We start from the raw sequence: 20,092 nt of genomic DNA on the forward strand, positions 1-20,092 counted from the left end.
TGGCCCGGAAACCGGGAAAGGGAATAACAATCGAAATGTAAATAAGAAATACTCAAGTTAATAAAAAAATTTTTTTTTCTGGTCGGATGTCTTTGAAAATGATAGGAGAATGAATTTTTGAAGAAATTTCCCATGATGCTTTTTATGAGTGGGAAACCAGCAAGAGGAGACTAACAGTATATGGGAAGCTGGTGCTCTGTGGTAACATCCTTCCTGTAAGATTGTATCTAAGTTCTACTGACTATGGCTATGATAAAATACCCCGAGGAAAGCAACCTTTAAGAGAGGTGTTTGTTCAGCTCCCAATTCTAGGCTACAGACCATCACTGTGAGGAAGTCAGACAGGAGCTTGAAGCAGCTGGTCATTCACAGTCAGGAACAGAGACAGGAGGATTGCTCCTATGTTCACTACCTTTTCTTAGCTCTTCAACACAGTCCGGGATCCAAACCTAGGGAATAACACACCCACAGTGGTCTGGATCTTCCTGCAACATTGACACCGGCAAGACATGTCTATACATGTCCACTGGCCCTGGCCAGCCTGATTTAGACAATCTCTAAAGGGATTGAGATTCCCTTCTCCGGTGAATCTAGATTGTGTTGAGTTGATGTTAAAACTAACCATTGTGGTTGGAGAAATGGCTCCGTATTTAAGAGCATTTGTTCTTGGAGAGGATCTGGGTTCAGTTCCCAGTATCCACATGGTAGCTCACAGGCATCTATAGCTCTAAATCTAGGGGATCTGATACCCTCTTCTGGCCTCTGAGTACTAGGAGCACACATGGTACATAAACATACATGTAGGTTTAAAAACCACACACATAAGGTCAAAGTAAATAAATTATAAATAAACATACAAATAAAACCAAACTCTAACCATCTTAGATCACTAAATAAAATGGAAGGACTTCTGGGAAGACGCTAATAAAAACTAGACTTTTTATTATTAAAAATAATAGTAGCGTAGTGGTGCACAAGTTTAATCCCATCACTTGAGAAGCAGGGGTAGGTAGATCTCTGTGAGTTCCAGGTCAGCCTGGTCTATATGACATCCAGGGCTACACAGAAAGAAAGACCCTGTCTCAAAAAACATAACAACAAAATAAAATTTTCCTGGCCAGGTAATATGTTGCACACCTTTAATGCTAGCACTCTAGAGGCAGAGATATGCTGAGATACATTGTGTGAAGGGGTCTATATATATTCAACTGTTTCTTCTGTACTGCCAGAGAGCTAAATGCTGGCAGGATCTTGTTATTGTTATTTCTGTGGCCCATCACTAGCCTCATATTTTGTAAATATTCATCTTTCCTACCTAGCCTAGAAGCAATATAGAATTGCATGCGACAGCCAATAGCTGAGCAGGAAGTGGAGATAACAGAATGTCTGTGTGAGAGAGAGGGGGGGCTGGGAGAAATGAGACCTGGAAGACGCTCCAGCAGATGCTGGGTGAACAGAGACCAAAGCGGAGCTGAGAGGTAGAGTTGGCCACGTACAGGCGTAGTGCCAGATTTAGTCAGGTTAAGCTAGATAGCTGGCTAGGAGACTGCCATAGCTAAAAGGCCTAAGCTTTAAAATATTAAAAAGCTCTGTGGCATTATTTATACCGCTGGCAGGTTGAAGAAGGTCTCACTGTAGAATTAGGCAGTTCTCTGTGAGTTTAAGGTCATCCTAGTCTAGACAGAAAGTTCCAGAACTGGAAAGATTATAGAATGAGATCCCGTCTCAAAAGAAATGAACAAATAAACAAACAAAACCAAAACTAAAAATGTTTATAAGAAGAAAAATTGTTATTTGGGGCACTAGTACATAAGTACAGCCATAATTCTGTATGCTTAAGAACATTAAGCGAAATTCTAAACTTGCTTTTTCAATAGTAGAGATAACAGATGTTATAGGACTATAAAAACATATATTCCACATTTTTTACTAAATTTTTTATTACAGGAAAGCATTACATCAGGCAATTAGAAAACCAACTCCACAGCATATCCATGATAACATAGTTTTCATTAGACCATATCATAGAAGCCCCTTATTTCATTAATACGCTCAAGTGAGAAAGCTCATTCTTGTCTCACAATGCTCAGGGTCAGCGGGTAGGTGTAATACTTGGTCCATGTCACATCATTAAAACTTGAAAATCTTCCTTGTCTTTTGTATACTTTTCTCATCAACAGGAGGCTGCCTTTGGCTGCCAGGCTGCAGAAACTTCTTTATGGTGGGCATGTCGCTGATTCGGGTTTTCAGAGCCTGCAGTTAAAAAAAAAAAAAAAAGAACCCACAGATAGGCATCTAGTGACAAAGAAAATAAGATGAAGAGGTAGAAAATAGCTCACTAGCACTTCATCTGAAGTTTATTTTAAGGCTTTACTAAGTTATAATCATCCTTATCCTCTCCCTTACATCTTAACCTAGTAGGTTCATGACTCTAGTAGAACGCAAGGAAGTAGAAAGTCTGTCATATATCAGCTCAGAGGAGTACAAGGAAATGGAGATGGAACTATGTATAGGAAATATTGAATAGATATTACCAATAAAACACAAAATTTACTGTGTCATATGATATGATAATTTCACAGGAGAAATTGGAGAAAGCAAACTAATACTTGGGGACTGAATAATTCAGACTTGAGTGAAGAATGTCATAAAAGATATCAGGGAGGAAATCGGTACATTTCTAGAATCAAAGGAAAATGAAAGCACAACTTAAGATAACTTTTGTGGAGAGAGCCCTTGGGCAGCACCCCGCGAGCAAACTTGAGCCTCGGGACCACAGGTAAGACCAACTTGTCTGCTGCAAGAGAGCTGCCTGGTGAGATCGGGACACACAGAGGCAGAGTTCATCTAGGACCAGGCACGTCCTGTGTTTGCCGGAGGTCCCACGCCCGCGGATCCCGGGCCCGCAGCAGCTCTCTGCTCCCAGACCCTGTGGGAAAGACACCTCACCGCCTGATCAGGTGGGCACTCCTGAGGCTGCAGAGCGGAAGAGACCACCAACACTGCCCACCCCTGCCCACATCCCTGGCCCAAGAGGAAACTGTATAAGGCCTCTGGGCTCCCGTGGGGGAGGGCCCAGGAGCGGCAGGACCCCTGCCTGAGACACCGCCGGAACCTGAGGGAAACAGACCGGATAAACAGTTCTCTGCACCCAAATACCGTGGGAGGGAGAGCTGAACCTTCAGAGAGGCAGACAAGCCTGGGAAACCAGAAGAGACTGCTCTCTGTACATACATCTCGGACGCCAGAGGAAAACACCAAAGGCCATCTGGAACCCTGGTGCACTGAAGCTCCCGGAAGGGGCGGCACAGGTCTTCCTGGTTGCTGCTGCTGCAGAGAGCCCTTGGGCAGCACCCCGCGAGCAAACTTGAGCCTCAGGACCACAGGTAAGACCAACTTGTCTGCTGCAAGAAAGCTGCCTGGTGAACTCAAGACACAGGCCCACAGGAACAGCTAAAGACCTGTAGAGAGGAAAAACTACACGCCCGAAAGCAGAACACTCTGTCCCCATAACTGACTGAAAGAGAGGAAAACAGGTCTACAGCACTCCTGACACACAGGCTTATAGGACAGTCTAGCCACGGTCAGAAATAGCAGAACAAAGTAGCACTAGAGATAATCTGATGGCGAGAGGCAAGCACAGGAACCCAAGCAACAGAAACCAAGACTACATGGCATCATCGGAGCCCAATTCTCCCACCAAAACAAACATGGAATATCCAAACACACCAGAAAAGCAAGATCTAGTTTCAAAATCATATTTGATCATGATGCTGGAGGACTTCAAGAAAGACATGAACACACTTAGGGAAACACAGGAAAACATTAATAAACAAGTAGAAGCCTACAGAGAGGAATCGCAAAAATCCCTGAAAGAATTCCAGGAAAACACAATCAAACAGTTGAAGGAATTAAAAATGGAAATAGAAGCAATCAAGAAAGAACACATGGAAACAACCCTGGATATAGAAAACCAAAAGAAGAGACAAGGAGCTGTAGATACAAGCCTCACCAACAGAATTCAAGAGATGGAAGAGAGAATCTCAGGAGCAGAAGATTCCATAGAAATCATTGACTCAACTGTCAAAGATAATGTAAAGCGGAAAAAGCTACTGGTCCAAAACATACAGGAAATCCAGGACTCAATGAGAAGATCAAACCTAAGGATAATAGGTATAGAAGAGAGTGAAGACTCCCAGCTCAAAGGACCAGTAAATATCTTCAACAAAATCATAGAAGAAAACTTCCCTAACCTAAAAAAAGAGATACCCATAGGCATACAAGATGCCTACAGAACTCCAAATAGATTGGACCAGAAAAGAAACACCTCCCGTCACATAATAGGCAAAACACCAAACGCACAAAATAAAGAGAAGAATATTAAAAGCAGTAAGGGAAAAAGGTCAAGTAACATATAAAGGCAGACCTATCAGAATCACACCAGACTTCTCGCCAGAAACTATGAAGGCCAGAAGATCCTGAACTGATGTCATACAGACCCTAAGAGAACACAAATGCCAGCCCAGGTTACTGTATCCTGCAAAACTCTCAATTAACTTAGATGGAGAAACCAAGATATTCCATGACAAAACCAAATTTACACAATATCTTTCTACAAATCCAGCACTACAAAGGATAATAAATGGTAAAGCCCAACATAAGGAGGCAAGCTATACCCTAGAAGAAGCAAGAAACTAATCGTCTTGGCAACAAAACAAAGAGAATGAAAGCACACAAACATAACCTCACATCCAAATATGAATATAACGGGAAGCAATAACCACTATTCCTTAATATCTCTCAACATCAATGGCCTCAACTCCCCAATAAAAAGAAATAGATTAACAAACTGGATACGCAACGAGGACCCTGCATTCTGCTGCCTACAGGAAACACACCTCAGAGACAAAGACAGACACTACCTCAGAGTGAAAGGCTGGAAAACAACTTTCCAAGCAAATGGTCAGAAGAAGCAAGCTGGAGTAGCCATTCTAATATCAAATAAAATCAATTTTCAACTAAAAGTCATCAAAAAAGATAAGGAAGGACACTACATATTCATCAAAGGAAAAATCCACCAAGATGAACTCTCAATCCTAAATATCTATGCCCCAAATACAAGGGCACCTACATATGTAAAAGAAACCTTACTAAAGCTCAAAACACACATTGGACCTCACACAATAATAGTAGGAGATTTCAACACCCCACTCTCATCAATGGACAGATCATGGAAACAGAAATTAAACAGAGATGTAGACAGACTAAGAGAAGTCATGAGCCAAATGGACCTAACGGATATTTATAGAACATTCTATCCTAAAGCAAAAGGATATACCTTCTTCTCAGCTCCTCATGGTACTTTCTCCAAAATTGACCATATAATTGGTCAAAAAACGGGCCTCAACAGGTACAGAAAGATAGAAATAATCCCATGCGTGCTATCGGACCACCACGGCCTAAAACTGGTCTTCAATAACAATCAAGGAAAAATGTCCACATATACTTGGAAATTGAACAATGCTCTACTCAATGATAACCTGGTCAAGGAAGAAATAAAGAAAGAAATTAAAAACTTTTTAGAATTTAATGAAAATGAAGGTACAACATACCCAAACTTATGGGACACAATGAAAGCTGTGCTAAGAGGAAAACTCATAGCGCTAAGTGCCTGCAGAAAGAAACAGGAAAGAGCATATGTCAGCAGCTTGACAGCACACCTAAAAGATCTAGAACAAAAAGAAGCAAATACACCCAGGAGGAGTAGAAGGCAGGAAATAATCAAACTCAGAGCTGAAATCAACCAAGTAGAAACAAAAAGGACCATAGAAAGAATCAACAGAACCAAAAGTTGGTTCTTTGAGAAAATCAACAAGATAGATAAACCCTTAGCCAGACTAACGAGAGGACACAGAGAGTGCGTCCAAATTAACAAAATCAGAAATGAAAAGGGAGACATAACAACAGATTCAGAGGAAATTCAAAAAATCATCAGATCTTACTACAAAAACCTATATTCAACAAAACTTGAAAATCTTCAGGAAATGGACAATTTCCTAGACAGATACCAGGTACCGAAGTTAAATCAGGAACAGATAAACCAGTTAAACAACCCCATAACTCCTAAGGAAATAGAAGCAGTCATTAAAGGTCTCCCAACCAAAAAGAGCCCAGGTCCAGACGGGTCTAGTGCAGAATTCTATCAAACCTTCATAGAAGACCTCATACCAATATTATCCAAACTATTCCACAAAATTGAAACAGATGGACCACTACCGAATTCCTTCTATGAAGCCACAATTACTCTTATACCTAAACCACACAAAGACCCAACAAAGAAAGAGAACTTCAGACCAATTTCCCTTATGAATATCGACGCAAAAATACTCAACAAAATTCTGGCAAACCGAATCCAAGAGCACATCAAAACAATCATCCACCATGATCAAGTAGGCTTCATCCCAGGCATGCAGGGATGGTTTAATATACGGAAAACCATCAACGTGATCCATTATATAAACAAACTGAAAGAACAAAACCACATGATCATTTCATTAGATGCTGAGAAAGCATTTGACAAAATTCAACACCCCTTCATGATAAAAGTCCTGGAAAGAATAGGAATTCAAGGCCCATACCTGAACATGGTAAAAGCCATATCCAGCAAACCAGTTGCTAACATTAAACTAAATGGAGAGAAACTTGAAGCAATCCCACTAAAATCAGGGACTAGACAAGGCTGCCCACTCTCTCCCTACTTATTTAATATAGTTCTTGAAGTTCTAGCCAGTGCAATCAGACAACAAAAGGATGTCAAGGGGATACAGATCGGAAAAGAAGAAGTCAAAATATCACTATTTGCAGATGATATGATAGTATATTTAAGTGATCCCAAAAGTTCCACCAGAGAACTACTAAAGCTGATAAACAACTTCAGCAAAGTGGCTGGGTATAAAATTAACTCAAATAAATCAGTTGCCTTCCTCTATACAAAAGAGAAACAAGCTGAGAAAGAAATTAGGGAAACGACACCCTTCATAATAGACCCAAATAATATAAAGTACCTCGGAGTGACTTTAACAAAGCAAGTAAAAGATCTGTACAATAAGAACTTCAAGACACTGAAGAAGGAAATTGAAGAAGACCTCAGAAGATGGAAAGATCTCCCATGCTCATGGATTGGCAGGATTAATATAGTAAAAATGGCCATTTTACCAAAAGCAATCTACAGATTCAATGCAATCCCCATCAAAATACCAATCCAATTCTTCAAAGAGTTAGACAGAACAATTTGCAAATTCATCTGGAATAACAAAAAACCCAGGATAGCTAAAGCTATCCTCAACAATGAAAGGACTTCAGGGGGAATCACTATCCCTGAACTCAAGCAGTATTACAGAGCAATAGTGATAAAAACTGCATGGTATTGGTACAGAGACAGACAGATAGACCAATGGAATAGAATTGAAGACCCAGAAATGAACCCACACACATATGGTCACTTGATTTTTGACAAAGGAGCCAAAACCATCCAATGGAAAAAAGATAGCATTTTCAGCAAATGGTGCTGGTTCAACTGGAGGTCAACATGTAGAAGAATGCAGATCGATCCATGCTTATCACCCTGTACAAAGCTTAAGTCAAAGTGGATCAAGGACCTCCACATCAAAGCAGACACACTCAAACTAATAGAAGAAAAACTAGGGAAGCATCTGGAACACATGGGCACTGGAAAAAATTTCCTGAACAAAACACCAATGGCTTATGCTCTAAGATCAAGAATTGACAAATGGGATCTCATAAAACTGCAAAGCTTCTGTAAGGCAAAGGACACTGTGGTTAGGACAAAACGGCAACCAACAGATTGGGAAAAGATCTTTACCAATCCTACAACAGATAGAGGCCTTATATCCAAAATATACAAAGAACTCAAGAAGTTAGACCACAGGGAAACAAATAACCCTATTAAAAAATGGGGCTCAGAGCTAAACAAAGAATTCACAGCTGAGGAATGCCGAATGGCGGAGAAACACCTAAAGAAATGTTCAACATCTTTAGTCATAAGGGAAATGCAAATCAAAACAACCCTGAGATTTCACCTCACACCAGTGAGAATGGCTAAGATCAAAAACTCAGGGGACAACAGATGCTGGCCAGGATGTGGAGAAAGAGGAACACTCCTCCATTGTTGGTGGGATTGCAAACTGGTACAACCATTCTGGAAATCAGTCTGGAGGATCCTCAGAAAATTGGACATTGAACTGCCTGAGGATCCAGCTATACCTCTCTTGGGCATATACCCAAAAGATGCCCCAACATATAAAAAAGACACGTGCTCCACTATGTTCATTGCAGCCTTATTTATAATAGCCAGAAGCTGGAAAGAACCCAGATGCCCTTCAACAGAGGAATGGATACAGAAAATGTGGTACATCTACACAATGGAATATTACTCAGCTATCAAAAACAACGAGTTTATGAAATTCGTAGGCAAATGGCTGGAACTGGAAAATATCATCCTGAGTGAGCTAACCCAAACACAGAAAGACATACATGGTATGCACTCACTGATAAGTGGCTATTAGCCCAAATTCTTGAATTACCCTAAATGCCTAGAACAAATGAAACTCAAGACGGATGATCAAAATGTGAATGCTTCACTCCTTCTTTAAAAGGGGAACAAGAATACCCTTGGCAGGGAAGAGAGAGGCAAAGATTAAAACAGAGACTGAAGGAACACCCATTCAGAGTCTGCCCCACATGTGGCCCATGCATATACAGCCATCCAATTAGACAAGATGGATGAAGCAAAGAAGTGCAGACTGACAGGAGCCGGATGTAGATCGCTCCTGAGAGACACAGCCAGAATACAGCAAATACAGAGGCGAATGCCAGCAGCAAACCACTGAACTGAGAATAGGACCCCCGTTGAAGGAATCAGAGAAAGAACTGGAAGAGCTTGAAGGGGCTCGTGACCCCATATGTACAACAATGCCAAGCAACCAGAGCTTCCAGGGACTAAGCCACTACCTAAAGACTATACATGGACTGACCCTGGACTCTGACCTCATAGGTAGCAATGAATATCCTAGTAAGAGCACCAGTGGAAGGGGAAGCCCTGGGTCCTGCTAAGACTGAACCCCCAGTGAACTAGACTGTTGGGGGGAGGGGGACAATGGGGGGAGGGTGGGGAGGGGAACACCGATAAGAAAGGGGAGGGGGGAGGGGGATGTTTGCCCGGAAACTGGGAAAGGGAATAACACTCGAAATGTATATAAGAAATACTCAAGTTAATAATAAAAAAAAAAAGTCAAAAAAAAAAAAAGATAACTTTTGTGATACAGCCAAGCTTGTTTTAAGAGGAAAGTTATTGATACTAGTGCTTACATTAAAAAGTCACATAAATAACCTAATGATGCACCCCCAAGGTCTAAAACAAAACAAAACAACAAGAGCAAGTCAATGTCAAAAGCAGTAGGAGACAAAAGTATCAGAGAGAAGTGAATGAAATACAACTAAGAGAACGATAAATACATAGGCTTGGGATTTAGGTCAGTAGGCAGTGCTTATTCAGCATGCACAAAGCTCTGGGTTCAATCCCCAACACTGAGTACATAGACTACATGAGGACATAACTGTAATTCAAGTACTTTGGACGTAGGGGTAGGAGGATTGAAGGTTGAAGGTCATCTCTAGCTACACAGTGAGTTTGAGGCCAGTTGGAAATATTTAAAATCCTGTCCGCAAACAATAAAACCAACAAACAATCCATAGACTCAACAAGTAAAGAGATGGTTTAGAAAAATGAATGCAATTGAAAAATTCTAACAAATCTAACCAAAAGAAAAGAAGACCCAGCCCTGGGATGGCCCCCAAACTCTCAGACTCTGTGGAAGAGCTCCCGTGCTGCCAGCACCCAGAGTTTGAAAAGAAGACCCAGCCCTGGGATGGCCCCCAAACTCTCAGACTCTGTGGAAGAGCTCCCGTGCTGCCAGCACCCAGAGTTTCCACAAGGGCCAGTATGCTGAGACATTACTCCCGCTACTGAATTCTACCAAGCCTTTAGAAATGACTGAACACTAATGCTTTCCAAACTGAATCAAGAAATAGAAATAAGAAACTTACCACTCTGATCCTATAAATTTAGTTAGTATCACACTTCTGTAATAGTTACTCTTCTTTGATGGATGTGATAACACACCACCATCAAGGACAACTTATAGAGGAAATGGTTTATTTTGGCTTACAGTTCCAGTCGGACAGTAGTCTATCATCGTGTGAAGCATGAGCCACATGGCAGGCATGGTGGCAGAAACAGGAGTCTGAGAGCTTACATCTTGAACCTCAAGCATGAAGCAGAGGGAGCAAACCGGATGTGAGGGAGACTGTAAATGCCCCAAGACCATTCCCCAATGATACACTTTCAACAGCAAGGCCACACCTCTTTAGCCTCCCCAAAAAAGTGTCACCAACTGGGAACCAATTGTTCAGATATCCGAGCCTATGGGAGACATTCTCACTTAACCATTATACCTGTAGTGAAACCAGATAAGGACAACACCGAAAACCAAATAAGCAAATGAATAAAGAAACAACCCACAATTCCTAAAGTGCAATTTCTTAATAAACACAGACACAGAAATTGTCAGTAAAAGTTGTACAACAAAGAATTTGGCACAATGCCTCATGGCATTTTTGCTGAAACAGCCTACCAAGATGCCGGATAGCAAGTCTTAGGCTGACTAAGAGTCTGTGAATGGGTTCACAGAAAGTGTTTGTAAAGTGTATGAAGAATCTCTGAAGGGAATGAATCCCAACTGCCCCTCCACACACAGTATATCAATCAGTTGTTTGATTTTATTGACAACCTGGCAGATCTTAGCTGTCTTCTTTACTAAGTTGACATGGAGACATACCAGTCTCATAGCAGAGACCAGAGCAAAGACAGTATCTATGTGTTCTCCATAGGCAGGCCCAACAGACTGGGAAGTCGCTGAGCTGGAGGCATTAGGGGGCTGATGGAGAGGTGTGGATAGAATAGGTGCTAATGTGCTGTGTGATAATAATCCTGTTTCTACCTTGTTAACCTACCTAAAATCAAATATATGACATAAAATGTGAACTTTTTTGAATGTGAAGCCCCCATTGTCCCTTTGCTTCTCTTTCTCCCTATTTTCTTCCTTCCTTCCCTCCTTCCTTCCTTCCTTCCTTCCTTTTTTACTTAAGCATTTTTTTGTGATAATTTAAAATAGAAAATGTTCTTTGGCACTTAAAGGCTTTGAAATGATTCACATCTGCCTTATAGATTTCCAGTGTGCTAAGCCTTTGGATGGGGTGGGCGTGGGGGATGACAAGGTTAGTTATGTCCTGCAGTAAAGTTTTAGTGGAAGAAAAAAAATGGTTCTGCAGTTGTGCTTTTAAAATATGTCAATTACAAATCTCATTTACAAACATATTAGGATCATATACTATGTTTCATTCTGGAGATGCAAAGTCGGTTCAACCCATACAAATCAAATAGTACAAAACATAATGCAACAATGCGGTATAGACACACATTGGAATTTTATTCACGTATAAAGAATGGAATGATGACAATTGTGGGAGAATGAATGAAACTGGAGATCACTGTGTTAAGCAAACTAACTAGACTGAGGAAGACAAAGGTACGTTTCACTCACACATTAAAGCTTCCATGTGTCATATATAATCAACTTTTACACTGAGATAAAACAGTTCAAGACGTGTGTGTGTGTGTGTGTGTGTGTGTGTAGCTATACAGAGAGAAGCCAATGTTTGACAGTAGAAGTGACAGCCAAAGGTAGGAGATCAGATGAAAAGAGACCAGCTCTCATGGACTCAGTGCAAGGACAAAGTTACACCTAAGAAGATGAGCATCCCAAGGAGCAACAGAAATGTCAATGGAATAAGAGGATGGGGGCTGAAACGGGAGGAGAGACGCTGGGTCCTTCTAGTGTGGATGGGGGCTGAGATGGGAGCGGAGAGGTTGGGTCCTTCTAGAGTAGCATCCACCTTAAGTTTCACTGCAGAACAAGATTGTTGTAAAGCCCTAGGACAAGTACCTAGAACTTCATGTTTGAGGCCATGTTTGAGTATGCAGACCTGAAGAAGACTGGAGGTCAAACACTGCCAGCCCAAGCCCACTATGAAATTCCTAATGGGAAGTGTAAGTCAGCTCACCTGCAGTAGAGGAAAGTTGGCTAAAATGTTGGTATCTAGTTCTTCCATATTGTAGATCATTTCAACCAGGTGAACATCAGCCTTGCTTAGCTTGTTCCCAACGAGGTAGTCCTGTCCATGACTCTCAAACACCTGGAGAATTCAAGGGAACACATGCTAAAGACACAGAGCTGGAGAGGGATTTTAATCCAGCAATATGGCTACTCAGGCAAGGGATCATATCCAAAGACCTCCCAGGACTATATTATCAGCAGACATGCCCTGGATTACAGAATGATCTGGCTGTAATACAGACATGCTCTTAGCACACACCTTTAATCCCAAACAATGTAGGTAAGGGTAGTTTGTAAAAGGAAGCAGCAATATTTGAAAGTGACATCTAATGGAGGGCCAGACAAAATGATGAATCAGAGAAAGGTTTGACACAATGAGTCAAAGATAGGATACACCCAACTCTCACTAGGACAGGAAAAAGAAGTGACTTCAGAGAGCAGTACAGACAAAAATCACACATGGTATGCACTCACTGATAAGTAGATATTAGCCCATAAGCTGGGAATACCCAAGATACAATTCACAAACCACATGAAGCTCAAGAAGGAAGTATGTATGCTCCTTAGAAGGGGGAACAAAAATACTCACAGGAATATGGAAATAAAGTATGCAGCAAAAAGTGAAGGAAAGGCCATCCAAAGACTGTCCCACCTAGGGGATCCATCCCATATACAGACACCAAACCCAGACAATATTGCAGATGCTAAGAAGTGCATGCTGACAGAAGCCTGATAGAGCTGTCTCCTGAGAGGCTTTTCCAGAGCCTGACAAAAGAGAGGTGGATGCTCGCAGCCAACCATTGAACTGAGAACAGGGTCCGCAGTTGAGGAGTTACAAGTAGCTAAGGGGGTTTGCAACCCCATAAGAACAATATCAACCAACCAGACCACCCCCCAGAGCTCTCAGGGAATAAACCATCATCCCAAGAGTACAGAGGGATGGACCTGTGGCTCCAGCTGCCTATGTAACAGAGGATGGCCTTGTTGGGCATCAGTGGGAAGAGAGACCCTTGGTCCTGTGAAGGCTCGAGGGCCCAGTGTAGGGGAATGTTAGGGTGGGTGGGAGGGGGTGGATGGATGGGTGGGTGAGGGAGTCCTCTCACAGAAGCAGGGCGAGAGGGAATGGAATAGAGAGTTTCTGGAGGGGAACCAGGAAAGAGGCTAATGTTTAAAATGAAAATAAAAACATGTCCAATAAGAGAGAGAGAGAGAGAGAGAGAGAGAGAGAGAGAGAGAGAGAGAGAGAGGTGCAGAGAGAGGAGGGAGGAGGCAGTTTTACCAGGACAGTTTTACAGAGACAGGTTGCAAGTAAAGACAGAACAAGCCAGAGAATGAGAAGGAGCCAGAAGCTTATAACAGATTTACAGAGGACAAAGAGGACAAGCAGAGCAATTCAGTCAGAAGCACAGAGAATCCAGTTTGAATCAGTCACCTTGGTGGGGAGGTTTGGGCCAGAACAGCTGAGTTGAGCCAGTCAGCCAGAGTTAAGAATAGAAAGGGTGAGCTTATTCAGCAGTAATCCTCCAAGATAACAATTACGTCTGGTGAATAAAAGTTACTTTTACACAGAGCCAGGCTGAGGCCCCTGCTTATTTCTGTTGAGATTTTAAGTCTCAGCACTGTCTTATATGTAGATTGGGGTCTGGGGGAAATTAGTTAATTAACAGGAGACTCGGAAGAATGTCGCCAATGCCCTTATGAGAGGATCTCGAGGGTTCTTTAACTGGTTAGAAACTGCTAGAAGGTGGCAAGTCATGAAAAGGAATCAGGCCTTCGACCATTAACTACATCTGCTACCACTTTGACCTCCTTTCCAGTCTCCAGAATTGTTCAAAATTAACATCTGTTGCACAACTGTCAAAGTCCATGCTAAGAAATGCTCGATAGGGGTTCTCAACCTGTTGGTCACAACCCCTTTGGGGTGTCTGCATATCAGATATTCCCAATTATGATTTATAACAGTAGAAAAGTTGCAGTTATAAAGTAGCAATGAAATAAATGTATGGTTGGTCACCACAACATGAGGAGCTGTATTAAAGGGTTGCAGCATTAGGAAGGTTGAGAGCCACTGCTCTACACTCTCTTTCCAAGAGCACCTGATAGGCCATCCCCTTTAAAGCCTGCTGTTTAGTATCCCAGGCTGTCTTCCTGTCTTAGCCTCCTGAGTCCTGGGATTACAGGTATATGCCACCACACCCACCCTAATATCAACGCTCTTAAAGTCGGAACAGCTTCCACCAACCTTTTCAAAGGCAGGAAAGTAACGGTTTGTTGCTTTCTCTTTCATCAGGGCGATATTTGCTTCTTTGACTCCAGGTGGGTCAAATGGGTAGAGAATAAACATCTCATTCAAATCTGCCAACCCTTCCGAATACATATCGATGCTGAAAGACAATAACAACGTAACTGTCAAATGCAGTGTGCCTGACTGTTCTTAATTTGAAAACCTTCAAGAATATTAGTAGACACCAGCCCTACCCTCTTCCAGTGAGGGCCTGGTATGTAATATGATTTCTATACTTACATACATACTTACATATTAACATTGGTTTCTTTGAGAAATCTACAAGGAACACATATGTCTAACACTTTTGTTGTCCATGTGGCCAAATACAGATAGGAGTATTTTGGGGAGCAGTCCAGAGTCATTGTCAGGACAGAACTTTGTAGAACTAACATGTGTGCCACTGATACCACAGATAGGATTACCTCTTCTACTTTGGCTTGTGCTAAGAACAAACAGGGGGTGGGTATCAGCGTTGAACACTCACGAATTCCTGGAACAACTTAGATGCTTCTCTGTCCTGCTGCACAGCATAAACACATTTCTCTTAATGTCACAAATTTCAGTGATTTTACAGTTTTAAGATTTGCATGTGTCTTTTATTCATTTTATTGTCTGTAAAGGGTAACATAGGTCGAGCATAAAATATCCAGGACTAGTTTCATCCCTAAGTATGGGGATACCCCGTGACTCTAGTGTAGGGTCTTGTGTGTCTGTTGGAAAGCAGTTGATACGCATGCATTCCCTTGTGGGCTCTCTACTCCACTGCATTGCATGCTGTGTCTGGTTTTATACCAGCCTCAGACTAGTTTGGGTGCCATCGCTGTGTGGGACATTTCTAAGTCAGGTGTACTATAATACCTCCAACTTTGTTCTTTGTCGGGAGGGCATTGATTCACATAATGCATCTTTTTTTTTTTTTTTTGGTTCTTTTTTTCGGAGCTGGGGACCGAACCCAGGGCCTTGCACTTCCTAGGTAAGCGCTCTACCACTGAGCTAAATCCCCAGCCCCATAATGCATCTTTTAATTGGCAAATTTAACCCATTCACATTCAAGGTTGTGAATGGTCATGAAACAGACATGCCCCATATCTGTTCATCTTTTCCTACTCGTGCTGCGTGTTCTTTTATCTCCTCCCACTTTTGTTTGCCCGTGTTTTGATGGCTTTCGAAGGAGACTCAGGTTGATTCCCTCCTCTTCCTCCTTTTTGGCTCTGGTCCACGTTTGCCCTGTACACTTGCCTCCGCTTTCCAGATGGTAGGTGTCAATACCATCCTTTGGCTTCCGATTTAAGACCTCCTAAGCATGTGCACTGGGGCCAAACCTCTGGGGACCAACTCCTTTAGTTGTGTCTCATTCAGTTAGTCTAGAGGCTTCTGCTGCAGGTGACTTGACATGACGTTCTTGTTTCCATGCTCTTTCATGTCTGACACATTGTAGTATGTGTAATACTGTCATATGATGCAATATTGTCATATTAGGTAATACAGTCATAGTAGGTAATACTGTTGTCTATATATGATGTAATGCTGTCATATGACATAATACCAGCCATATGACATAATACTGTCAATATGCCTCAGGGGTTAGTTCTGTTGAATTTATCCAGATCTTTTGAGCTTCATGGGATGAGAATTTTTCCTTCACCTTTGTGAAGCTGTGGAAAGGCATCAACAAACTGTCACACTTACAGGTTTCTTACTCCTTCCTGTATCATCCCAGAACATTGATAGTGTGAAGGTTTACTCACTTAATCGTGTCCCATATGTGTTGTGTTCAGTTTCAAAATCTGGGGACTGGAAAGACAGTTCAGCAGTTAACAGCACTAGCTGCTCTTCCAGAGGACCTGGGTTTGATTCAAGTACCCACCTGGACGCTCACAACTGTATAATCTCAAGGGATCTGACATCTTTGTTAGCCTCTTGGGCCATGTACATATCTAGTACACAGATAGACGTGCAGGGAAAACACCCATACACATAAAAATAAATAATATTCTAAACTCCCTATTGGGATGCACCGAGGTCCTTGCCTATGCCTCTACAATTCTGTCAGGGCTCTCAACTATAGTTTTCAGTTACTACAATTTCTTAGTGCCAAGATTTCTGATCAGTTGTTTACAAGTCTCTCTTTATTTCTAAATGTCATCTAAATTATAAATTCTTTCTAAATCTGAGGCTTGGACTTTCTCTTTGTTTTATGGATTTGTTGTTGCTGCTGCTGCTGCTGCTGTTGTTTTGAAGCAGGATTTCTCTGCATAGCCTTGGCTATCCTGGAACTTGATTTGTGGACCAAACTGGCCTTGAACTCGGAGATCTGCCTGCCCCTGCCTCCTAAGTGCTGGAATTAAAGCCCATTTTCCTTTTGATAAATCTCATTAAAATTATTCTTTGAAATTCTTAGTCTTGTTGGTTCCCTTTTATTGGGAATTTCTCTGGTGGCATTTTGTTTTTAATCTTGTTTCTACATGCTTCCAGTATCCCCATGTGGATATTGGTACATTTGATGGTTTGGTCACTCCTTCCACTTTTATGTAAGAGTGGCTTCCATAAACAAAGACTTTCTGCTGGTATTTTAAGTGTTGGTTGGATCGATGGCATTGGTTTTTAAATGTTTAGTGAGCACTTCAGTGGTCAGGTATGCTGCCTAAATATTTCCAGCGATACAGGTGCTGCTTCTTAAATTTTATTTTGGCTTATATAGAGAGAAGTATGCAAGATGCCTCTAGTTAGCATTTTGCTGATTTCTCTAGCAGTTTGGATATTATAAGAGCTGCTATGTGCATTTCTGTACAAGAACAGAGGAGGGCATAATTTTGTTTCTCTAGGATAGACACCAGATCATATCAATGATGAGTCATTGATATTTGATACTGGATTTGACTGTTTGGGGAATTGCTAATATGCCATAGTTTAATTTTTGGACTGTTATGTATGTGCATACAGGTGTATATTGGGTATATGTGCATGTGGATGCCAGAAGTCAATGCCACCTTAAAGAGACAGACTCTAATAAACTTGGAGCTCAAATGTTTCTACTAGACTGTCTTCAAGTACCTAGAATCCCTGGATCTCTACCTCTCAGAACTGGGGTTACTACTGCACCCAGCTTTTACATGAATGGTGGATATCACACTCTAATCTGTATGCTTGGAAAGAAAGTACTTTGCTGACTGAACCATCTCCCCTCCCAGAGTTTACTAAGTTTTAAAGTTTCAATGAAGCAGCTCTACCAAAACTGGGAGGCAACAGGCCAACCCTGGTGGCCCTGACTCAATCTGGCTGCTTTGTTTTTACATGACATAAGCCAGGTGACCCTAGAATCTTAGGCACCTAGGTTCTACTAACCATTGCATTGGGCTAATGTACATAAATAGTAGCTTAATTTCCTCATCCTGAGCATGGTCATTTTGGAAATTAAAAGTTGGCAGATGAAATCCTTCTACAGTCACTCTTCCATTCCTAGACATTTCATCTGATGAGCATCCAGTATCTGAGAGCCTGAACATCCAGAAAAAGGTTCTACTTTTCTCCCCAGTTCAAAGCTGATAAGGATTATTAAACCTCTGTCCATGTGTTGTGTGTAAGAACATCAATATCCCTGGCTATTATCCCAGTCACCAGGATTCCCCCAAAGTCACTCATGGCTCATTTCCATAGCCTTGAATCCAGTGTAAAGACCAGGGCAGGCCTGGTGGTCATGGCTGTTGTGGACTGCTGTTTGTATTTTGATGCTAATTCTGCTCCCTCAAGAGGGGTGCCCCAACAAGAAGTAGAAGATCACTACTCAGGTGATTTCCGGTGAAATCTTAATTGGTCACATAATGGCGAGAGCCTGTGACTGGGTAGTAGAAGGTCAAGGCAGGGCTGGAAGTTTTAGAGACAGAGAGATGGAGGAAAAGGAAGACAAGATGGAGGACAGAGGGAGAGGTGGATGGAGGAAGAAGGGGCAGAAGATGGGGCAGACCCACATGGCCTGAAGGAGCCATAAGTATCTAGGTCTTTCATAGCTGGGCAGTAGAGTAGTGTGAAGCATATTTGTGTAATCTAGTCGTGCAGCTTGTAAATACATTAACTGAGTTCTGTGTTCTTTGCACAGGCATATTGGGGTTGGAGATTTACCAACATGAATCTGGCTGGTATAAAAATAAGTCTCTGGTGTTTTTCTTCAATGGGGCTAGAGGGAGCTGAGTGAGACCAGAGTGGTTGTTGGTGTTCTGTAGATCAAGAACCAGGGCCAGAGAGCCACTTGGAGCTAGCTGTGGGGGACTGGGTAAGGCTGCCATTGCCAGTACCTAACCAGAGAAAATGTGGGCTACTTTTAAAATTACACGATACAAATGACTCCTCTCATAGATGTGATTATTCACTGAAGGACTTAAATCCTTCCCATGATAACCACTGATAGAGAAACAGAAATACACTGTACAGGGCTCTCTCCTTCATGTCCTTCCCATAGAGATTGTATTTGCTGGAAAAATAGTTCATAATGGCTCTGGTCTGCACCAGCTTCATCCCATCAACCTCCACCATGGGCACTTGCTGGAACATCAGAACTCCATCTTTTGAAAGAAGAGAAAAAAATTATAGGTCATATGTATAGGACGAAAAGTGCTCAGATGGCTACAAATCCAATAGGATATAAGATTATTGCCTGGTAACTGTTGTAATTAAATACAGTTTTTTTTTTTAAACGCTTCCCGTAGTTCTCCTCACCCCCTAGTCCTCAGTCATTAGCTTGCTAACACATTTCTGTCTTTATTCCCCATCCAGATTCATGTAAGGGAATGTCTTCATGTTGTCTTCTGTTCATAGCCATATTTAGGAAATTGGAAGAAAACAGAACAAGGTGACCAGCTGATATCATGGTTGGTCTAGAGAAGAATTTCTATCTAGGGCTGTGTCTTCTTCTAATTAGAGTACCAGAGAGTAGGTGCAAGGAAGGCTTGAGTCCCTAGCCCTATAGCTGGTATTGTTCCTTTCTTTACTTCTCCACACTCTAGTGAGCTTTCAATACTTTAGGACCATTGCACAATAGATCCTTAAGTGCTGCCAGGAATCACCTGGCCAAGCCACCAGACTGAAGAACTTAACAGGAGTGCTGGGTTTGTTTTTTCTCTTTCACCTTATGTAGTGGGTGAGCAGTGTGGGATCCCAAGCTGTCTCTAGCTCAAGAAAACTGTAGAAAGTACATGAAAACTAGGGGAAGACAAGAGATGTTTTATTAGCAAATACTCAGCAGCCTGGCCCTTTTGACCTTAAGAGAGTCTCAAGTTTGCTTAAAGAACCCTTCTTCTTCTTTTTTTTTTTTTTTTTTTGGTTCTTTTTTTCAGAGCTGGGGACCGAACCCAGGGCCTTGCGCTTCCTAGGTAAGCGCTCTACCACTGAGCTAAATCCCCAGCCCCAGAACCCTTCTTCTTTATAGGTTAACTACTCTATGCCTCTCTGGCATCCCCATGAACCACAATATGCATGCACGCACCTACGCACGCACACACGCACACATGCACACACACACACACGCACACATGCACCTGACCCAGGGTTTAGCTCT

General features: G+C 41.9%; 1 protein-coding gene and 1 pseudogene across 6 annotated transcripts in view; one reads left to right on the top strand and one right to left on the bottom strand.

Annotated features, from left to right (window-relative positions):
* Positions 1–917: 917 nt before the first annotated feature.
* Positions 918–20,092, bottom strand: part of Gsta6 (glutathione S-transferase alpha 6) — a 58,140-nt gene continuing 38,965 nt past the window's right edge. For 4 of the 6 annotated variants that reach the window (XM_006244656.5, XM_039084065.2, XM_006244657.5 and 1 more), the window contains 4 exons: positions 18,968–19,100; positions 14,497–14,638; positions 12,202–12,333; positions 1,772–2,253 (listed from right to left, as the gene is read on the bottom strand). In XM_006244656.5, coding sequence (XP_006244718.1) covers positions 2,131–2,253; positions 12,202–12,333; positions 14,497–14,638; positions 18,968–19,100 — 530 coding nt within the window. In that variant the 3' untranslated portion in view covers positions 1,772–2,130. Of the gene's footprint in view, positions 2,254–12,201; positions 12,334–14,496; positions 14,639–18,967; positions 19,101–20,092 lie in introns of all 6 variants that reach the window. The other 2 variants (NM_001024361.1, XM_063267581.1) reach the window with 2 other exon arrangements.
* Erh-ps1 (ERH, mRNA splicing and mitosis factor, pseudogene 1) lies at positions 10,004–11,011 on the top strand (annotated as a pseudogene).

Source organism: Rattus norvegicus, chromosome 9, assembly GCF_036323735.1.
Source record: "Rattus norvegicus strain BN/NHsdMcwi chromosome 9, GRCr8, whole genome shotgun sequence".
In the NCBI taxonomy this organism is placed as follows: Eukaryota; Metazoa; Chordata; class Mammalia; order Rodentia; family Muridae; genus Rattus; species Rattus norvegicus.